Here is a 20,980-nt window from a genome sequence, read left to right as displayed (position 1 = left end):
ATTTGGACAGAAAAATGAAACATGAAGTATCTATTGTGGGCTGTGGTCCAGATTTGCAAATGGATTCTAATTTTGAGCCCTTATAGGTGGTACCATGCGAATGGTCCATATTTAAAAGTGGAATCTTATGTTAGGATCTTTCATAGAAAGTTGAGGCTCTCATCTTTGCTAAAAAAGCAAAGTCCTCTCATTGAATGTACTCAAAAAGGCCCATCCAACAAATAAATAAATAAAAAGTGAAAATGTCAAAAACAAAACAAAAAACTTAGGATTTCATTTAATCTAATGAAATTTAATATACATAATGAATAAATTGTAGAAACAAAAAAAGCCCTATACTTCCCAAGTCAAATCTTCTTTTTCCATTTTCCTTTCTCTTTGTCCTCATGGAATCTTCAAGTTTGTCATTTACAAAAGTTGGGTGATATTGGATGTGATTAACAAAAGAAATCCCTCAATTAAACCAGGAATGGCGTGTAATTATATTGGAAATGACAAAATTCTGCCATCCAAAATCCTTAAAACTAATATGTATTATCATGCAATCTGCATCTCTTTGTGGAGCATAGAGGTAACAATGGCGATGATGGTGATGAAGGTGATGAAGAAGGTGACCGAGATGGTGGTGGTGATGGAGGTGATGATGATAAACGACTACCCTCATCTTGAAGCTTTCTCTTGCAACTTTTCTCCTCCCTGATTTCTTTTCCTTCCCCTTTCATTATGAAATTCTTCAAACGATTCACGTCTGATAGTTTTACAGGCTTCACTATGAACTCTTCTGCCCCTTCCTCTAAACACCTATAATCAAATAGAGCCTACCGGTCAATACCTTTTTATTTGTATCAATCACACAGAGAAAAATGAACGAAATACAATATATGAAGTAGTCATACAACTTGACTAGACAGTTTTAAGGTGTTGATTACTAATTCAAACCAGGATAGCAAAGTAAAACTCCAATCTTTGTCACTTGGTTTTAATCAAGCCAGTATTTTGTGGTAGGAAAGCTACTTATGAAGATCGCTAGCAAACATATTAAAGTCAATGACTTGATTAAAAAGAATCGTACATTTCACACTAACATATACATACCCTAAGTTATACACATAATACAGTGTCAACACGCTTAAATGTATATACTGGTACAAAATAACCTCAAGATCAAATCTATGTCATTTGTGGTGTCATATTATATCAATAAAATATGATGGAAGTTGACTTGAAAGAGGGCACAGTGCATATAATGATCTTGTAAATGCATAAGCAGTCAACAAAATCCAACACCAAATTATGAAATTAGTAGTTAATGGAACGGCGAGTTAGGCTGAATTGGCGAGGTATCATTATAATTATGATTACCTACATAGACGATATCTAAAAGCACACATAATTGTCAATGAAAAATATTTTATTAACATAGAGAAATTGACTATGCATAAGGAACATAAAAAAAAAAAAAAAAAAAAAAGAAGAAAAAAAGAAAAAAGAAAAAAGGCAAAGCGTGTATATTTTAAATAAGCCATCCTCTGCCCTTATCTTCGGTCAGATTCCTCATCTTTCACATGTGAGAAAATATTCACAGAATCCAGGGTGACCCCCACTCAATAGATCTTGACAGAAAAATAATATGTTCATACAATAAATTATTTTGGTAGCATTTACATGTTAATTTGTATACAAGTACAAACAAATAAGTTGGAAAACAAATTATATGCTATAGAAGATTCTCTGGGGAACAAAAGTCAGGCTGGCTATACCGACATAGCTACAATCAGGATACGAGGAAATGTTTGCAATTTGTTTGATTAATAATATTTATCACCATTTTCAAGATTCATTATCTCAAAAACAAACCATATATTGGATTTTCTATAATAGTTAATAACTTATGGTATTATTTTAAACAATATCCACTCCCCCATGTAGTAATTTGGAATAGATAACTACAATTAGATTCAAACATTTTTGGTCCTTCTAATAAAATCCTAGATTCATACATACCAAATCCCCTGGATGGTTTGCAAATAAAAATAAATAAATAAATGCTTATGAAACACATTTCTAACTTCTAAATCCGTTATATAAAACCCCATCAAGAATTATGCAAATAAAATAAAATAGTTATTAAAATACAGAAATTTATAATCTCAAGAAAGTACCTATCAATGCGTGTTATGATGTTCTCAGAAGACATTATCACAACAGGAACCTCTCTGAATGCCGTTGATTCCTGCTCAAGAGTTTTAAAAAGTGTTAAATCTTTTGAAATAATATTCATGATAAAATTGACAATCAAAAAATATATAAACATATTATTCATAATAAAATTTATTGACCAAAATTTTCCTTTCTGTGTAATTTTTGGATCCTTTAGATCCTTTAATCTATTTGGTTGCTAAGAAAATTAATTTGGTTTGGAATTGAGAAAAATTAGTTGAGTTCCTTAACAAAATAAAATAAATAAATAAATAAAGACAAAACTGACCTTGATTTTCTTAAGTAATTCATACCCTGTCATCCCTGGCATTGAGTAGTCCGTTATTATCAGATTTACTTTCAAACCCTGTAATTACAACCACCCAAAAACAACTCAAACGTCAAAAGAAACCCACAGAAATCCTCCACCAAAGAAAAAATAAAAATAAAAAGATATTAGAATATTTCTGTTTGGTTGATGAGAAAATGCATCAAAATGAAAATACTCAGAAAAAAGTTTTAAAAGAAAAAGAATCCAGAGCAATTGAATTAAAATGGTATCCTTAAAATTAGGGAAAAAACACATAAAACCAAATGGTACTTCAGCGTTTTCCTTTTTCTTTGTCCTCCATTTTCTCAGCAAACCAAACAGAGCAATTAAACACAATAACCAGCACAAGAAAAGCCCAAAAGGTTTACTTACATCCAACCCAACAGAGCTCTTCTCCCCATCTAAGCCCAGATATTGCAGAGCTCTAGTCCCACTCTCCACAGCAGTAACTACAATACCAAAAAGATAAATAAATAAATAAACCCAATCAAAATGCAAACACTTTCCTTCTCCCCAAACAACCCACAAAACAAAAGATCATTAAAAATAAAAATAAAATAAAACTCACCTTTACAAGCAGAGATCTTAAGCAAGCGCTCAATGACCTTCCTATCAACATGACTATCATCAACGGCAAGAACATGAAGCTGTTGATCGGAAATCTCAACATTTTCCAGCGACTTTCTCCTCAAAACTTCACCAGCGGAGGCCATAGTGAAATTGGTTTTTTCTATTTTTATTTTTTTTTCTAAGAGTTAAAAGTGTTGGAAAAATATTCTGATGAGAGAGATGGGAAAAGTTTGGAGGCGGGTTGTTTATAGAGAAAGAGAGAGAAAAAGAGAAGCTTTTGCTTTAAATAAGGAAAGCCAAAAAAAGGCCAAAAGCTGAGATTCTGAGGATCCAATATCATCTGAGAGATTTTCCTTCTGTTTGCAAATCTAGCAGGCCAAGATTATCCCCTCCACTTGTCGCTTGTCTTGTCAATTTTTTTCTTTCCCTTTTTTTAAAAAAAATATATTTTTTTATTTATCAAAATTAAAATTAAAATTAAACGAAATAGTCACGGTCAGAGATGACAATTCGTAATTGAACATTATAACGTTCTCTTTTGTGGGTTCTTATTTTTTTATTATTTTTTTATTTTTTGAGGATTTTTTTACCATATTTTTTGACTTGATCACAGTGCTAACTTTCTTTCTTGTTTTCTGAAATTTTTAGGATTATTTTTTTACCTAGGATTCCTCACCTTCTTTTTGCCCTTTTTTGTTTTTTGGGTTGTGTGAAACTAAAAAGAATCAATTTTTAATATTTCTTTTTTTATTTTCCTAATGGAGCTAGTTTGGATCCAAATCCATATATAATATTAAATAATAACTGAAAATGTTTTTAACTTATTTGTTTTTTTAAATATTGTTTGAAAAGAAAAACTGCGTCAATGAATTTGATTTGTTTATTTGGTGCCTTTTTTGTTTATAAGAATTTTTTTGTGAAGTTACTTTCTTTCGGAAAAGAAAAATATAAGATTTTTGAATCAAATTATTTTTTCAAGAACACAACAATTTTTTTTTTTTTTTTTTGTGTGTGTAAATTATTATGTTCTTATTTTGGGGGATAGAAGATAGTGTATAATACAATAAATGTTTTGACCGTTATTATTATGTTTCTTTCCTACTTAAGTATCAGCAGTGAAAGCATGGAGAGAGAGAGAGAGAGAGAGAGAGAGAGAGAGAGAGAGAGAGAGAGAGAGAGAGAGAGAGAGAGAGAGAGAGAGAGAGAGAGAGAGAGAGAAGAAAAAAAAAACAATAATAATAATAGAGTTATCAAATTATTGCAATAAGAATTTATTTTCAGACTGGGACAATATATTATCTTAAGCTTTTTGTTCTATTCTATTTCTTGATTTAAACCAAGTTTGTAATAGATTTGGTTTTGATAAAGCTTAGTGATTTTTACCAAATAAACTATATATATATATATATATATGAATACAAGATAATATGGTATAATTTATTGAATTCATTTTTTATGATTTTAGAATATATTAATTTGTCAACGAATAAAAAAATGCCTTTTTGTAAATTTTTTTTATCTATTTTTACTGGTAAATTTTGATATCCAAAATTTCATAAATAATTTGATGGCTCTAGTATTATTAAAAAAAATGCAACCATATCTTTTATTTTTTTTACCATTATTTCCAATAAATACATATCACCTAAACTTCATTATAAGTCACTAAATTTATTAATTTTATTTTAATTCCTAATTCATTATAAGTCACTATATTTATTAGTTTTATTTAATTCCTACTGCCTAAAAAAATATATATCTTCCATAAACTTTATTTTTTATTTTTCTTTTTTCTTTTGAACAAATCGTTAAACTCAAACTTGAATATTTATTATCTTTTTCTTTTCTTTTTTTATCTTTAAAATTCACATCATTATGTATAGCATGCGGTGGTCATAAACAATTTAAGTTAATATTTTATGGTTGGTCATTCTTTTAGGAGACAGCTCATTGGTAAAATAATTGTTTTTTACCTTTTTTTTTTTTTTTTGGTTGCTACTGAAACCAAGGGATTTGAACTTCAATTTTTATCTAAAAAAAAAAAAAAATTACAATTAGGTTGCTCTCATATAGATAATTTTCTTTCCAAATTATAATACAATATTTGTATGTCGAAATTTTGAAAATCCAAAATTTTGATCCCTAGCATCAATCTTTCAACAATGCATTGAGGAATGATGACTGTAAATCACTAAGTTCATAAAATATTCCACCATATAACATATGCTCTTATGAATAAATAATACACAAACCTGTAATTAAAACCATGATAATTAGAAAAAAAACATAAAAAATCAAGAGTATGTTGAGTGTGAAAATTTATCCTTTGATACAAATATCCTAATCAGGATTCAACTACTGATCAAAATGTTTCATATTCATGAACTTTGAAGGAAGGAAATACCTTTCAACTTATTAATATTAGAAATTGTTCGCTTTTGTATCATCGAGAAAGATTATAAAATCCACAAAGTACGTTTTTTTAAGGTGAAGAAATCTTTAAAGTACATTGCAAGTGGCATATATATATAGATTTTAATATGAACTTTTACGAGTCACAAGGCACTAAGCCCTTCATTCACCTAAATGAGGATCTTTGCTTATTGTTGTTTCAACTTTATCTCATCAAATCAAGAGGCAATTTAGTTCATAACTAAACTTCATTGCCACAAAATTAAGACATTATTGAAAGCCACATCAACATCACACTAATATGCGTGTATCTATATACATGTTTATAAGTTTTTAATGTTCCAAGTGCAATCGAAGATTTTCTTTTCCAAAAAAAAAAAAAAAAAAAAAAACGAAAAGAAAAACAAAAGTGGTTAATTTCACATTACCCTTAAAATATGATATGTTTTTCACTTTGCTTCGTAAATCTCATTTTTGCGTAAATTTGTACCATTTATATAATTTCCTTAATGAATTCAGCCAAATTATTTAGTCCTACACATTGTATAAAATTGTTTCCAGAAAGAAGTTACAAAGATTGTACATATCTAATTTCATTATATTTATCCATCATAAATATTTGATTGGACTAAAATGGCAAATAATAATAATAATCTTAATAATTTTTGGGAGCAAAGTGAAAAATGCATTATAATTCAGGGTATAAACTGATATTAACCCAAAAAAATCATTGGATTAGTAAGAGAAGATTCAAGTGATTAAGATAATCGATTATTATTATTAAAAAAGGCGATCTCTTTATAAGCTTTTAAAATATACCAAAATAATAATAAAAAAAAGGATTAAGATTTATTGGATTTTGACAAATATAATTTAATTTCAACATTAGGAAAATCCATTTAATTATTTATTTTTTTTAAGAAGATTTAATTATATTTAGAAAGTGAATGGCAACACGTAAAGAGATTGTCACACAACCTTTCAAAATCTTTAATTGATTTGAAATGGGATAGCTTTAATATATATTCCCAATTTTTTATATAAATTTTTTTTTTCAAAAAAACATAATCCAAATAAAGATTTTTCAATATCCATTTAAATAAATATTAACTTGTCATTTCTTTTAAGCACATGAAAATATCTCTTGGAATTCTCTCATCCCCCTTGACATGTAAGAGCCATCATCCAAAGGAGACTAGTTTGACCATAGGTCAACTCAATGCAAGTCAAATATTTATTTAATATTAAAATATTTTTCTTAAAAAAAAACATTTTAAAAAACTTTAGAAGGAGAGACAGCACCGGCGGCGTCAAAAGAGGAAGGCCCCACTTGAAAGTCGAAAGGTCACTTCCAAAAATATATAAAATTGATAAATAAAAAAAATATACTTTCGTCCTAGGGTCATCATATCTTTGATGATACGGTCACAGATATTTGGTGGGCTCCACTGGGTCCCAATCCAGATCTCTCTTTTAAAGTTTTTCCTCCATTTGCGTGAACGGTCAGATCTTTAATAGTTCAAATAAATAAAATATTTTTACCTCTGATTATTTTTATTCTTTTCTAACAAAAATCTGATTTGCAATCCATTTTGCCAGCCACTTTGATATGCTTTGGAGTTTGTGCCTCTTTTTTTTTTTTTTTTGGGGCTGGATCCGATTTGCTTTTTTTTTTTTTTTTTTTTTTTTTTTTTTTTTGGTTCTTGGGCTTCGATATGGATCTCTTTTAGGAAACCTATCACCTATATGCCTAATAAATTTATTTATTTTTTATTTCTTGATTGGGAATAAAGTTTTTTTTTTTTTTTGGATATTTTATAATTTTCAGTTAATGATTTGGATATATACCGTCCTCATATTAACAATTAGCTTACATAATCACACATTTTAAAATAAAAACATAATTGAAAAAAAAAAGTGATTTTGCCAAATATTTATAAAAAGCATCTTTAAATTAATTAAATGATTTTCAACATTTCAAAATCACTTTAAAATGATATTGTCTTGTTGGAAACAGCAAAGAGAGAAGTATTTTGGATGATTATCCATGCGTGTTTAAGTATATTCCAAAGCATTTTAGCTTTATTTTGTCAATTAAATATAAGACTTTGGTACACCTTCAAGGAAGCTTCCGATTTTTTTTATTTTATTACTATATAATTTAAACATTGTTGATGATGTGACAATGTAGAAAATATAGTAAGAAGAAGTAAATCAAGGGTCTAAACTGGAAAAACAAAAAAGGGTCTAAATTCTTCCTCCAAGGTTTCAACTTTGATGAAATAAAGTTTGTTAATTTAATACATTAATTTATGAAAAAAAAATTCCATAGATTAATATGACATTTTTATCCATTTTATGCCCCGTGAAGTGTGTATATATGTGTGTGTGTGTGTGTGTGTGTGTGTGTGTGTGTGTACAGAAGCTCATTTTGGCCCGATTGATATTGATATATTTGCTCTGCATTCTTACCTCTTGGGAAACTATATACCAGTGTCTGCATTACTAAGTCCAATGGCAATTGCTAGTTTTATAATAATAATGCTTATTATTTATTTATTTATTAAATTGATATGGTCCTTTTTAACAGACCATGTTGATGCACCACTATACACGTCCATAGGTTTGATGGGAGTGGGTTCTTGATCAGAACGATTATTACTATTGTTTTGTTGATATATGCTATGTTTCCAGTTTACAGTGTACTTAATTATTTCCTAGGAATATAGTCCTTATATATATTTGGTTGGTTGTAGCCTGAAGTTTTTATGAATGAAAGTAGTTTATTCCTACTATAATTTTATCTCTTATTTCTTTCTCTTCTTTTTTTTATCTGAACTGTTGTTGTTCTTCTTCTTCAAAAAAAAAGAATGTGTCATCTCCATGGTTGACTCACAAATCAGTATAGGATTGTGCAACAGATGATCTTGTATGAAATTAACAACCAGATATTCAACAAACGTGAATGAATCATCATAATTTGTCTTGTATTCACTAGTTCATTGAATTAAGCCTTCTAAATCACACCCTAACATTGAACCCACTGAATCACCCAAAATCTTGGATTAGCGTTGGATGAACTTATCAGTGGCATTTAGAAAACATGTATTATCAACTCTAATCTTGGAAAGCATCCTATGAACAGGCGTGATAGAATGTGATTTGGAAGACCTAATTCAACGACTCGGGGAATACAAGACAAATTATGGTGATTCATTCGTGTCTGTTGAACATCTATTTCTTGGTTGCACAAAAGATCATCCATTGCACAATGAGCCAACATGGAGGTGGAAGAAAATAATGCGAATCAACCTATGGGAACCCAAGGAAAAACTGATGCTGAGTTCTAGAAAGAAGTCCTGGAAATCTTAGGCAAGCATGAGTCCAAGTTTAAGCAAATAAATGCGACACTGCAAATGGTTCTTGTTGAATTGTAGGCCCTATGATTTCAAATGTGAAGAACCTTAGGGAGCGAGAAATCAATCATTCTCGCTTGATGAATCTTCCCACAACCGGCCCAACATGCTTGCTCATAAGATGTTTTCCAAGGTTTGAGCTAATAATACCCATCTTCTAGATGCCATTGATAAGTTCATCCAACATCAACCCAAGATTTTGGGTGATTCAGTGGGTTCTATGTTAAGATGCGATTTGGAAGGCCTAATTCAACGTGCTGAGGAATAAAAGACAAATTATAGTGACTCATTCGTGTCTGTTGAACATCTGGTTATTGGTTCACATAAGATCATCTATTGCACAATTTTGTACTGATTTATAGCCAACCACAAAGATAGAGAAAAATACTGTGGATCAACCTGTAGAAGAACAAATGGTGATTTACCCAGACATTACTGGATGAATCTTAAAAGGAAGAAATGATATGGACTTAACAATCAACCATTTTCCATGCCAAAGTTGGTTGGGTGTATGGGATAGTTATCTTGTTAATTAATTAGAAAATAGTACTTTTTATTATTAATTAGATATCATGTTTTGTGTTATGCACTGGTAGTGGCTATATTGTTGGGTTGTAGTTATATCTTTTAAATAACAGTTAGTTGTATTGGAAAGAGTTATGAATGAAAGAATTTATTCCAATCGCAACTCTATCTCCTCCTAATCTCTTTTATCTCTTTCTCTTCTTCCTTCTGATAAATGTTAACCAGACTAAAATCATATTCCTAAGAAATAGTTAACTAGACTACATAGTGGAAACGTCACAAATAGTAACAAAACAATAGTTATAATCGTTCTGACGTAGACCAATTCTCTCATCAAGCCCATGGACGTGTATAGCGCATCAACATGGTTCATTAAGAGGACCATGTCATAATCATTCATTAAAACCTTTTTGCTTTTGCAATTAGAGTTGGAACATTGCTTTTCCTTTGCTTATGCCATGAAGTGGCAAAACTGAAGTTGAGAGATTCACCATACTCACAATTCTAAATGTTGGAGCATAAAGACCAGACACTAACATGTATAATCACATATGTTGTCATACATACATGCATACATACATACATACATACATACATACATAAAACGCAAGAATATCAAAATTGGGAAAGAAAAAAGGAAAATAAATGAAAGAATGAAGTTTGGCTATTTGATGCTTAAATAAAGAAACAAGGGAAACGACCAAAATTACTACAAGAAAAGAGGTATTATACCACGTCATTGAAAAGTGAAAAACATAGCAAAGATAAACTTCAATTGAAATCTAAGAAAGAAGATTTGGCACATGCTAGAGAAATTTCACACATATTGCCGCCTCTCTACAAATTATATCAATTCTTTTGAATTGAAGCTGGTGTGCATATATATATATATATATATATAAAAGAAACTTAAAGCATGTGAAATGAACCCATTATGCAGAGGATTTTAAGGATTCGAAATCTCAAAAGTAGTCTGAGAAATTTGGTGCACACGAAACAATCCCTGCCGCGACAGATCGTCCCAACTTGAGATTGTAAGCATCATCCATCACTTCGAAGCCTAGGCAGAATTTTCTCCTGGCTGTGCTCCTCCCCGACAGAATTTTAATGGGTTAGACCACAATATTTTTCCATTCTTCACCAGATTTATTAATAATTAATCTTGTTTGGGAGAAAAGCAATATGGTACATATCATTATAATCCACCATATTTCGTTATTTTTCAATATTACATTCTTATTATAAAAAAAATTAGTACAACCCTCTCACATCTTACTTTTGTTTCAATATAGAGTTAAACCTTAGACTCATTTATCCTTCTTTTGATCAATTTTGTTTTATGTATATATATATACGAAAATTCTATGGTGAAGATGGTCCGTATGAGTACCGCAGTATTAGTGATGATTTTTCATAGTATTAACGACGGTTTTTTAGAAAATCGTCACCAATACTATGAAAAACCGTCACCAATATTGTGGTCCGCATGAGGACCGTCCGCACCATAAACAGACTGTATATATATATATATATATATATATATTATTTCTAAGAACTTAAAAAAAAAAAAAAACACGCGACACATATACACACATCTTCTAAAATTGCTATATCTTTAAAACACTAGTGCGAAAATTTCCCCACCCCAAGTTATCAAAACAATAAATAAATAAATAACAATTTATATATAATAATCATGTTGTATCAAACTCAACTTCAATAGTTAAATTTATCTATATTGAAGATATTTAAAACTTTTTTTTAATGAAAAAAAGTTAATTATAAGTTTGATAACATTATTTTCATTTATTAGTTTTTATTAATTTTTATCTTTAAAAATGATAAAAAAAAATTCATTGAATAAAGGATAAATGAGTCAATTTTTAACTTTATTATTAAAAGTTTTAATTTTAAAAGTAAAATGTATGAAGGTTGTATTGATATATTTTATAATAGAAATGTAATATTAAAAAATAGTAAAATATCAAGGTGATAATGATATTTACCCAAAGCAATATATAGACTTTACTGCTATGTTGTGAAAATAATTTCTTGCAAACAATACTATTATGGACAAAAAGGACGAAATTAAATAAATACTTAAATTTCAATGATTCGACCTTAGGAAAAATTTAAAAATGATATTGGCATATAATTAGATGTTAGAAAGTATTACTGGTCTTATTGAGGCCAATTTTATTTGCGAATAGAACAATAATCAGATACCGAAATAGATTTCTTTTGTGTTATTAGTGCAGTATTATTTAAAAGAAAAATAAAAATACTGAAATATATAAAAACAAAGGTTCCGAGTCATCACCTGCAGATGGAATAAATTTTTTAAGCTAGAATTAAAAATTCACACAGAGGAAACGGTCTTTTAAAAATCTATGCTTCAATGAACTTTATTTTTTCTTTCTAACTGTGATCCTACTGTACTGACCATGTGGTTTCAATAGAATTTTTAAATGACTTTTATTTATTTTTATTTACCTTTGTAATTTCAATAGAATTTTTAAATGACTTTTATTTATTTTTATTTACCTTTGTAATTTTCTTATTATAATCCTACTGACCATGTGGTTTGCAATAGAATTTTACTTTGTATAGATATTGTACAAATAACATCTAACAAGTCAAAAACTTAATCTCAAACATTATTCTAAGATAAACCAAATATAAGTGCGAAGAGTTGACAATAGAAAAGTATTGGTTGAAGCAAATTGATTTTGCATTGATTTAAGTTCGGTGAAATCGATTGGGCAGATAATTTGCCATTCAACCCAGTTTGAAGCTACTTGATGGTATTACTAGTCGATTATTGTAATATTTCCTTAAGTCTTGTAAATTATCCAATCCAAAGCTAATGCACTAAGATGAAAGTCCCTCAAAAGATATATAGAAAAGAAATACTTTATCACAATTAGAAAAAAAAAAAAAAAATATATATATATATATATATATATGGAATAAAAACCGTAAAGAAAATCTATTCATATATATATATATACAAAAATATGACAAGTGGAATTGCTCAAATCAATTTGTGTGATGGTAAATCAATCAATGACACTAATTTGATTAATTTGACATGGCAAACATATAATTTACAATATATATCTTGAAACATGGCTATGTGTATGATTTTATTGAGAATCCCATTTTAATTCAATATCTTTATCTTCCTACCAAAAAAAAGCCAAGTGCATGTGCTTCCCAATTCAGTAACAAAATCACCATGAAGCCTGAACAGTGAACACTTTCATTGAAAGCAGAAAAGATCTATTACTCCAATTGTTTTTGGCCCAGAATTTATTTTATTTATTTTTGGGTAATATTGTTCTTGGGCTAGATTTTGGTTGTGGGATTTGATAGAACTCACTGGTAAAAAAGATTTTTCCCCCCTTTCTTTCTTTCTTTTTTGATAGGGCTGAATAGCCTAATCATTGTGAATCCCAAATCAATTTGATATGGAACACCAATCTAGTTGTTTTAGTTGTTAATTTTGCTTCCAATATAAACAAGATATCAAAGCCATCCAATTGCAAACCATTATTCTTTCAGAAAATAAAACAACAACAACAATAACAGTAAAAATTTTCAAACCATTATTTAAATGAAATGGAAGGGAAAAGAAGAAAATGAGAACTTGAAAATGTTTAGTATGAAACGCTTTGCTATTTTTTTTAACTATAGAAAATATTTATTATTGAAAAAAGAATAAAGTAAAGAAAATATTTTCCATAGAGCGAGGAATAGAGTGAAATCCCAAAACATATTATCTTTCTGCTTTCTATATCTTTCACATCTACCACATTGTGGCGTCCTAATATTATGTTACAACCTGAAGATCATCATGAAAATGAATTTTCATATATATATATATATATATATATGTATATTTATAAGCATTTGGAAGAACTTAGTATAGAGTTTAATATATTCATTTAAGTAGACTTGGATTTATACATTAGAAACTCGTAAAAATGAAGAAAAAAATTAGGGAAAAAAAATAAAATTGGGATGAGTGTATGAAGATATTTAGAGACTGCGAATATACTTTCCCCTTGTAAATCCTGGGCCTCTTATGTAATGTAACAACCATTAATTTTTACTTATTACATTAATCTATTTTTTGTTAATAATTTGAGAATTAACCGATGATATAAATTGTTGAAACTAATTAATTAATAGCTTGAGAATTCTGACATATTTTTTTAAATATTAATTTTTTTTGACTTTATGGTTATTTAAATAACAAATTAATGCCTAATCAAAGCTGGAACCTAATTTAATTAAACTTTTGAATGTACTCTGACTGTTTCCTCTCATGCTAAATTATGTGTTTTTTAATTACCCAAAATAATATATTTTTTGTTTTTTGAAGAACTAAATTTTGTTTAATGATAAACAAATGGAGGGCCCACTGGACAAGTATAGTCCCGTGGATTTCATATATGTGGTTTATGTGTCTGACATGACTGATTTTAGTCTCTTGAATCAGCAAGAAGTCCCAAAACCCAGACTGCTTCTCAAAGTCCACAGATTGCCAGAGGTACATGCACTTCTCTCTGCAAAAAGCTCAGTGATGCCCTGCTGAGTTGAAGAAGCCGAAGCTCATGTAGGTCTTTCTGTTAATGCTGCCCTTTTACAAACCCAGGAGCGAATAAATCTTTTAGAGGTTTGTATTCAGCAGAATTTTTTTTATTTTTTATTTATTTTATATATAGATAAACATGCAAGGGGAAAAAAAAAAAAAATCATATTTTTATGTTGTTTGCAAGATTGAAGTACTCTGATATGAGCTACAATTTGAAATATGTCCTATTAGATATTGTACTTGATGGTTTTTTATTCAAATTTCTATTCTGAAATAGAAAGTAATTTTGATTTTTCTAAATTTGGGGAATAATTTGAAGTAGGAGACGACAAAGTAACAGACAAAATTACTACTTGTAATTTTGAACTTGTCTTTTTCCTTGGTAGGTTATACTGTTTGGGGAATAATTTGAAGTAGGAGACGACAAAGTAACAGACAAAATTACTACTTGTAATTTTGAACTTGTCTTTTTCCTTGGTAGGTTATACTGTAACCCTCCTTCTTTGACCTTACCTAACATCCTTGGAACCGGTCAACTAGGATTACTGATAACAAAAATCAAGAGAAATAGGAAAATTCTCATTTGGTATCAATTTAGCTTTTGAAGTAATTTTATCCAACGCAATAAAGCTAAATTTTCTGTGGTATATCATAATCATTCCAAATTCCATTTTCATTTTCATTCTGTCAATTCCTTAAATTTACACAGATAGAGAAAGTATGACAGCAGTAGCAGTGGGTGGAGCTTTTCTCTCTGCGTCCCTTCAGGTGTTGTTTGATCGGTTGGCTTCTCGGGAGGTCGTTGACTTCATCCGAACAAGGAAGCTTAATGATGGGATGCTCAAGAAGTTGAAGATTAAGTTGTTGTCAGCAAATGCAGTGCTGGATGATGCTGAGGAGAAGCAAATTCGAAACCGAGCGGTGAGGGAGTGGCTTGATGAACTCAAAGCAACAATATATGATGCAGAGGACTTGGTGGATGAGATCAATACTGAAGCTTTGAGATGCAAGCTGGAAGGTGAATCTGGAAGTGGCTCGAGTCAGGAACTAAACCTTATCTCAACTAGATTTGCAGCATTCAATGAAAAAGTAGACTACAAGATGGAGGAGATCCTTGATGGGTTGGAATTTATTTTGGAACAAAAAGAATTCTTAGGTCTCAAAAAAGGTATTCGAAGAATTAGCAGATCTCAGAGATTACCAGCAACTTCTTTGGTAGAAGAATCTGGTGTCTATGGCAGAGATGCTGATAAAATTGCTATAATTGAGTTATTACTATCAGATGAACACAGAAGCAGTAAGGTTTCTGTGATTCCTATAGTGGGCATGGGTGGCATTGGCAAGACCACCCTTGCTCAACTAATTTACAATGATGACCATGTGAAGAAACATTTTGAGATCAAAATATGGGTTTGTGTGTCAGATGAATTTGATGTTATTAGAATAACACGAATGATTCTTGAGTCAGTCACTTGTCAAAAATGTGACAGCAAAGACTTAAATAAACTTCAAGTTAAATTAAAGGACATATTGACAGGAAAGAAATTTCTCTTCATTTTAGATGATGTTTGGAATGAAAATTACATGTTCTGGGATACTTTGAAGAGTTCTTTTGAATCTGGTGCACATGGAAGTAAAATTATTGTGACAACACGTAGTGAAGATGTTGCGAATATGATGCAGAATGTTCCATATCATAACTTACAGACAATATCAGAAGAGGATTGTTGGAAACTGTTTGCAAAACATGCCTTTGCTAATAGAGAGTTAAGTTCACATCCTAATTTGGAAGGAATTGGTAGACAGATTGTTAGGAAGTGTAAAGGTCTTCCTTTAGCTGTGAAATCGCTTGGTGGTTTATTGCGCTCTGAATCACATCCACAAAAGTGGGAAAATGTACTAAAGAATGACATATGGGAGTTACCTGAAAAGGAAAATAACATTCTTCCAGCTCTATGGTTGAGCTACTATAATCTTCCATCACATCTTAAAAGATGTTTTACCTATTGCTCAATTTTCCCTAAAGGTTATGTTTTTACAAAAGAAATGTCTATATTGTTGTGGATGTCGGAAAATCTTTTAGAGCCCCATAAAAGGAAGACAACAGAAGAAGTTGGGGAGGAGTACTTCACTGATTTGCTATCAAGGTCATTGTTTCAGCGTCATGAATATTTGGGTTTTACCATGCATGACCTAGTGAATGATTTAGCAAAATTTGTATCTGGAGAATTATTTTTGAGGTTGGATGAGAATTACTCACATCTGAAGGCAAGAAAAGCTCGTCATTTGTCGTACATGAAAAGGAATATCCATAGCATCAAGAGCTTTGATGCATTATTTGAAAACAAGTATCTGCGCACGTTCCTACCTTTAGGAGATTGTCTGTTGGAGTACATAAATTTTGAAAATCCTGAAGTGTTGCAAACAATGCAATATTTAAGAGTGCTCTCTTTATCTGAATACTCTATTACCAAGTTACCTCATTCTCTTGGCAACTTAAAGCATCTAAGGTACTTGGATTTGTCTTCAACTGATGTTAAAGAGATACCTTATAGTGTCTGTACTTTGTACAATTTGCAGACACTATTGTTAGAATCTTGTAGAAATCTTACTGAATTGCCCGATTCAATTGGAAATTTGAAGCATTTAAGGTACTTGGATTTATCATGGACTCATATTAAAGAGATACCTGATGCAATATGTAGTCTATACAATTTGCATACGTTATTGCTGTCCTTTTGTGCATACATTACTTGGTTACCTGCCAATGTGGTAAACCTAATCAACTTGCGGCATCTAGTTATTGAGGGTACAAGTTTGAAAGAAATGCCAATGCAAATGTCCAAGCTGAAAGATTTGCAAACACTAAGTGATTTTATTGTAGGCAAAGAAAGCGGATGTAATATTAAAGAGTTAAAAGACTTGCAGGATTTACGTGGAAGTTTGTGTATTTCAAGGCTTCAAAATGTTGTAAATGTTGAAGATGTTTCCAAGGCCAGTTTGAAGGATAAGAAATATCTTAATCAATTGAGTTTGAAGTGGGAGCATGATAATGATAATGCACCAAAACAGATGGAGGTACTTGACAAACTTCAACCTCATACAAATCTTGAGAAGCTGTATATTGAAGATTATGGAGGTACGAGTTTCCCAAATTGGGTAGGGCATCATTCATTTTCTCGTATAGTAGAAGTGGAGTTAGGTGATTGTAAAAATTGTTACTGGTTACCTACGCTTGGACAGTTACCCTCTCTTACTAGTCTTCGCATTGCAGGACTTGATATGGTGGAGAGAATAGGTGATGAATTTTATTGTAATGGTTCTTCTTCCCACGCTAAGCCATTCAAGTCTCTAGAAATTTTAAGCTTTTCAAATATGTCACAATGGAAAGAGTGGTCACAGTTTGAAGGTGATGAAGAAGATGGAGTTTTCTCACATCTAAAAGAGCTTAGTTTTGGATACTGTCCAAAGCTAAATGGAGCTTGCTTACCTGATTATCTTCCATCAGTGACAAATCTTTACATTTCTGGATGCCACCAATTGTTGGCTTCACTTGCAAGTGTTCGATATCCATCACTTGGTTTCTTGAGAATATACGATTGTCCAGAGCTGGAATCAATTCCGAAATGGGGATTGCCATCTAACATACATAAGATTTCAATTCATAGATGCGAAAAGATGGAGTCACTTTCGAAAGCGGGATGGCCCCCAAATTTAAAATCACTTGAAATTTTCCAATGTGAAAAACTCTTTGCAAACTGCATGCAGTGGAATTTGGAAACACTGACCTCTCTTACATCCTTAAAGATCAGTGAGATAGATGCAGTGTTGAATTCATTTCCAGAAGAAGGACAACTTCCAGCCAATTTGACTTTTCTTGAGCTAAACTCTCTTCGAAACCTTAAATCCTTAAATGGAAAGGCATTACAACAGCTCATCTCCCTTAAAGAATTAAGGATTTATTGGTGTCACCAACTCCAGTGCATGCCAGAAGAAGGACTTCCAATTTCTCTTTCTCAGTTGGACGTCAATCAATGTGGTTTTCTAAATCCACGGTGCCAGAGAGATGTAGGAGAAGATTGGCCTAAGATTGCTCACATCTCTCGCATACAAATAGATGATGAAGCCATATGATGCGAATTAAAATGTCCTCTTATAATTTTTCAGGTATTTTTTTACTGCAATTTTAAACAAAATGCTCTTAGATTTTCATATTTCTGATGATTTCAATGTAATCAGTCATTTTAAAATTGCCAAGTTATGTTCATATCTAGAAAATTTTCTTTCTTTGAATGCTTTGAATTAGTGAATATACAAGATTGATGTACAAGTTACAATCTATCAATATTCCTTTAAATATATTTGATTGATATTCCTTTAAATGACAGAAGTTTTTGGAACATTCCAAGGTCTGCAAACACTCATCTCTGCCACATTCTTGGGAAGTTTAGATTCATTTCCAGAGGGAGGGCAATAAAAATGATAAGAGAATTTCTTGTTTCTATCAGCTGCAATAGTGCTTACCAGAACAGGAGCTTTGCACTTCTATTGTTTATTTGACCATCTACAAATCATGCATGTCCTTTTTCTATAAATCAGTTTGGTATTTATATGATCAGCATCATGAAGATGTGCCTCTGCTTCTCATACAAATGAATTCTTATAGTAAGACTTGCCCTTATTTTATTTTTCAAGCAGTCCAAAATATTTTGATTTGAGACTTTTTTTGGCACTTGCATTCTGATTAAAAAGAAACACTGAGATTCACACTCTTAATAGCATCTTTGGTTTTGAATATGTTGTGAAATTAATTATTTAGAGATGTGAATACTCAATGGGAAAAAAAAAAAAGTGAAAAAGAAAAAAAGAAAGAAAAAAACCAGTAGTGTCCAAATCCATGTAACATGGAATTAATGTTGGGGCAGATTTAAAGAAGAGAAAATAATAATAATAATAAAAGATAGGACACCTTTGTTTATATGCGCACATCTAGATAGGATGATCAGTTTATCTTATATGTGTATGTAACCATTTCTTCAAATTGCTTATTTATTTCCATAGGAAGAAGGTTGCAACTTGTGCTGAGAACTTTTCCTATTCTGAGACAATCATCCAGGGTAAACCAACAGTAATAGTGGAATGGTGAAAGGATGCATGCAAACCCGTGAGCTAATCACTGGTTTCCTCAAGGGCACCCTAACTTGTAAGGTTTAAGTTTGTTTGTAATTTCCTTGTACATTGCAGTTTTGAGTTAAAGTGTAGACCTGAATAGTTGTCCTTATATGGATCGAGATTAGTACTTCATTTAACTGCTCATGACATTGAGTTTAACCAATGTATCTTGCACCATATAAAGTTTGCATTATTAATTGCCCGTATCTATGATTTTCTTTAGCAAACATACCCCCTTAACCTTGTCTCCACTTTACATAATTTACAGCTTGAGTTTTGTAAATCTTAAAGCAACATGGTTGCCAGAAGAGTCATTTTTGGTATGAACCTGTATCTACAGTTATATCAATTGTGTCAACAAGGTTGCTAAGTACCTGTATCTGTTTTCTTTGCCTTTACCATCGATATGTAGACTTTTCTTATGCAAAAGGAGCTTATAACTTCCATTTTATTTTTATTTCAACCTTCAAATTTGATATAAATATAAATTATTTTATATGCTTCATCTTTTCCAACCTATTTCATTAATTGTTTGTTATTGTTCATTAAAATCATGATAGGTTGCTTTGTTGCTGTTGACGTTACTTGTACCGGCAAAATATTGACTCTAGTACAGTGGCACTTGGTTTTTCGTTGAAAACTCAGGGTTTTGTTATCTCAGATTGGGAGGGCAATGGCAGGGTTACCAGTCCACCACCACTTTCAAAGTTTCAAACTACCCGTACGCTGTCCAAGCAGCAACTCAGTAGAAGCATCCTTTAGTCTATAATATAAATGAGAAGTGCTCTCAGATTTTGGTCATGTTTTACTGTTTAAAATAGTAAAAAACGGCTGCTTCTCGAGTGTTTTGGCTTTTCTTTTCCTTTTTTTTTTTAAATTTTTTTTTAATTTTTTTTTAATTTTTTTTTTTTTTTTTACAATTCCATGTATCCAAATCTACTTTTTTTTTGTTTCCTTCTCCAACAGTATGCCAAGGATAAAATAGATATTTTATTTATATTAAATACAAAATTCCTAACCGATGATTTTGGGATCATATTGACATGGTATGGTTTCTCATGTACTTAGTTTTATGGAACAAGCTAACAACTTTGTTCTCGTGTCATAATTGTTTAAAATTTTTAGGTTTCTCTAAAATCATATAAATAACCTTTTGATTTTGATTTCAATAGTACAAAGAAAAAGTTAAAATCGATAGTTTATAATTTTATATCGTTGCAAAGTTAAAATTGGTAGTCTATGCTTTTATATTTACCTTGTCTTTCCTTTTTAATCCTTTCCTTTTTGTTTTTTTTTTGTGGTGGCCCGATTTGACCTCTCAATAGCACACATCACACAAGACAGCAACTAAAAGTCTTTGGTTTTTTTTTTTTTTTTTTGAAACATGAACTAATAAGCTATATATATATATCTAAATTTTGATATTGTAATATATTTTCATTATTTTCTCATGAAATTGATATTTCTATAGTAAAATTGTATTGATTGAAATGAACTTTTGTTTTTGGTAAATTAAAAAAAAAAATTGCTTCTTAATTTTTATTTTATTCCTCTATAATATTAGCAATGTAATTTTAAAAAATAAATGCAATGTGTGTGTCAACAAATAACTATTTTGAAATTAAATTTTGATTATCATCTTTAATCCAATATAAAATTTTTAAAGTAATTATTTTCATTAGATGTACATGTGATTTTGTATTATTTGTTAAAAATTATGTTGATTAATTAACACTAATAAACAAAAAAATTTGC

The 20,980-nt window shown here is 30.4% G+C and overlaps 2 protein-coding genes across 15 annotated transcripts; one reads left to right on the top strand and one right to left on the bottom strand.

Annotated features, from left to right (window-relative positions):
• Positions 1–254: 254 nt before the first annotated feature.
• Positions 255–3,489, bottom strand: LOC107419317 (two-component response regulator ARR6). Its single transcript, XM_016028077.4, has 5 exons — positions 3,099–3,489; positions 2,903–2,979; positions 2,489–2,566; positions 2,163–2,233; positions 255–801 (listed from the first exon to the last, which is right to left on the bottom strand). Exons 1-5 carry the CDS (start codon positions 3,241–3,243, stop codon positions 525–527), a joined length of 648 nt encoding a protein of 215 aa, XP_015883563.2. The 5' UTR covers positions 3,244–3,489; the 3' UTR covers positions 255–524.
• Positions 3,490–13,910: 10,421 nt separating this feature from the next.
• LOC107419353 (putative disease resistance RPP13-like protein 1) lies at positions 13,911–20,099 on the top strand. Of its 14 annotated transcripts, none has more exons than XR_003056081.3 (5): positions 13,913–14,134; positions 14,763–18,220; positions 18,442–18,718; positions 19,170–19,256; positions 19,786–20,099. XR_003056081.3 is itself a non-coding variant. In XM_048473999.2 (4 exons), the coding sequence occupies exons 2-3, from the start codon at positions 14,774–14,776 to the stop codon at positions 18,185–18,187; spliced, it is 3,279 nt and encodes a 1,092-aa protein (XP_048329956.2). In that variant the 5' UTR covers positions 13,911–14,134; positions 14,763–14,773; the 3' UTR covers positions 18,188–18,220; positions 18,442–20,099. The 14 variants fall into 14 exon arrangements, 5 of the variants coding, with proteins under 5 accessions (XP_048329956.2, XP_060670614.1, XP_048329954.2 ...); XR_007241043.2 differs by having other exon boundaries at positions 19,494–20,099; XR_003056083.3 differs by having other exon boundaries at positions 19,170–19,261.
• The last annotated feature ends 881 nt before the right edge of the window (positions 20,100–20,980 follow it).

The sequence above is a fragment of the Ziziphus jujuba genome, chromosome 2 (assembly GCF_031755915.1).
Source record: "Ziziphus jujuba cultivar Dongzao chromosome 2, ASM3175591v1".
In the NCBI taxonomy this organism is placed as follows: Eukaryota; Viridiplantae; Streptophyta; class Magnoliopsida; order Rosales; family Rhamnaceae; genus Ziziphus; species Ziziphus jujuba.
This window is presented reverse-complemented; position numbering and strand designations above follow the sequence as displayed.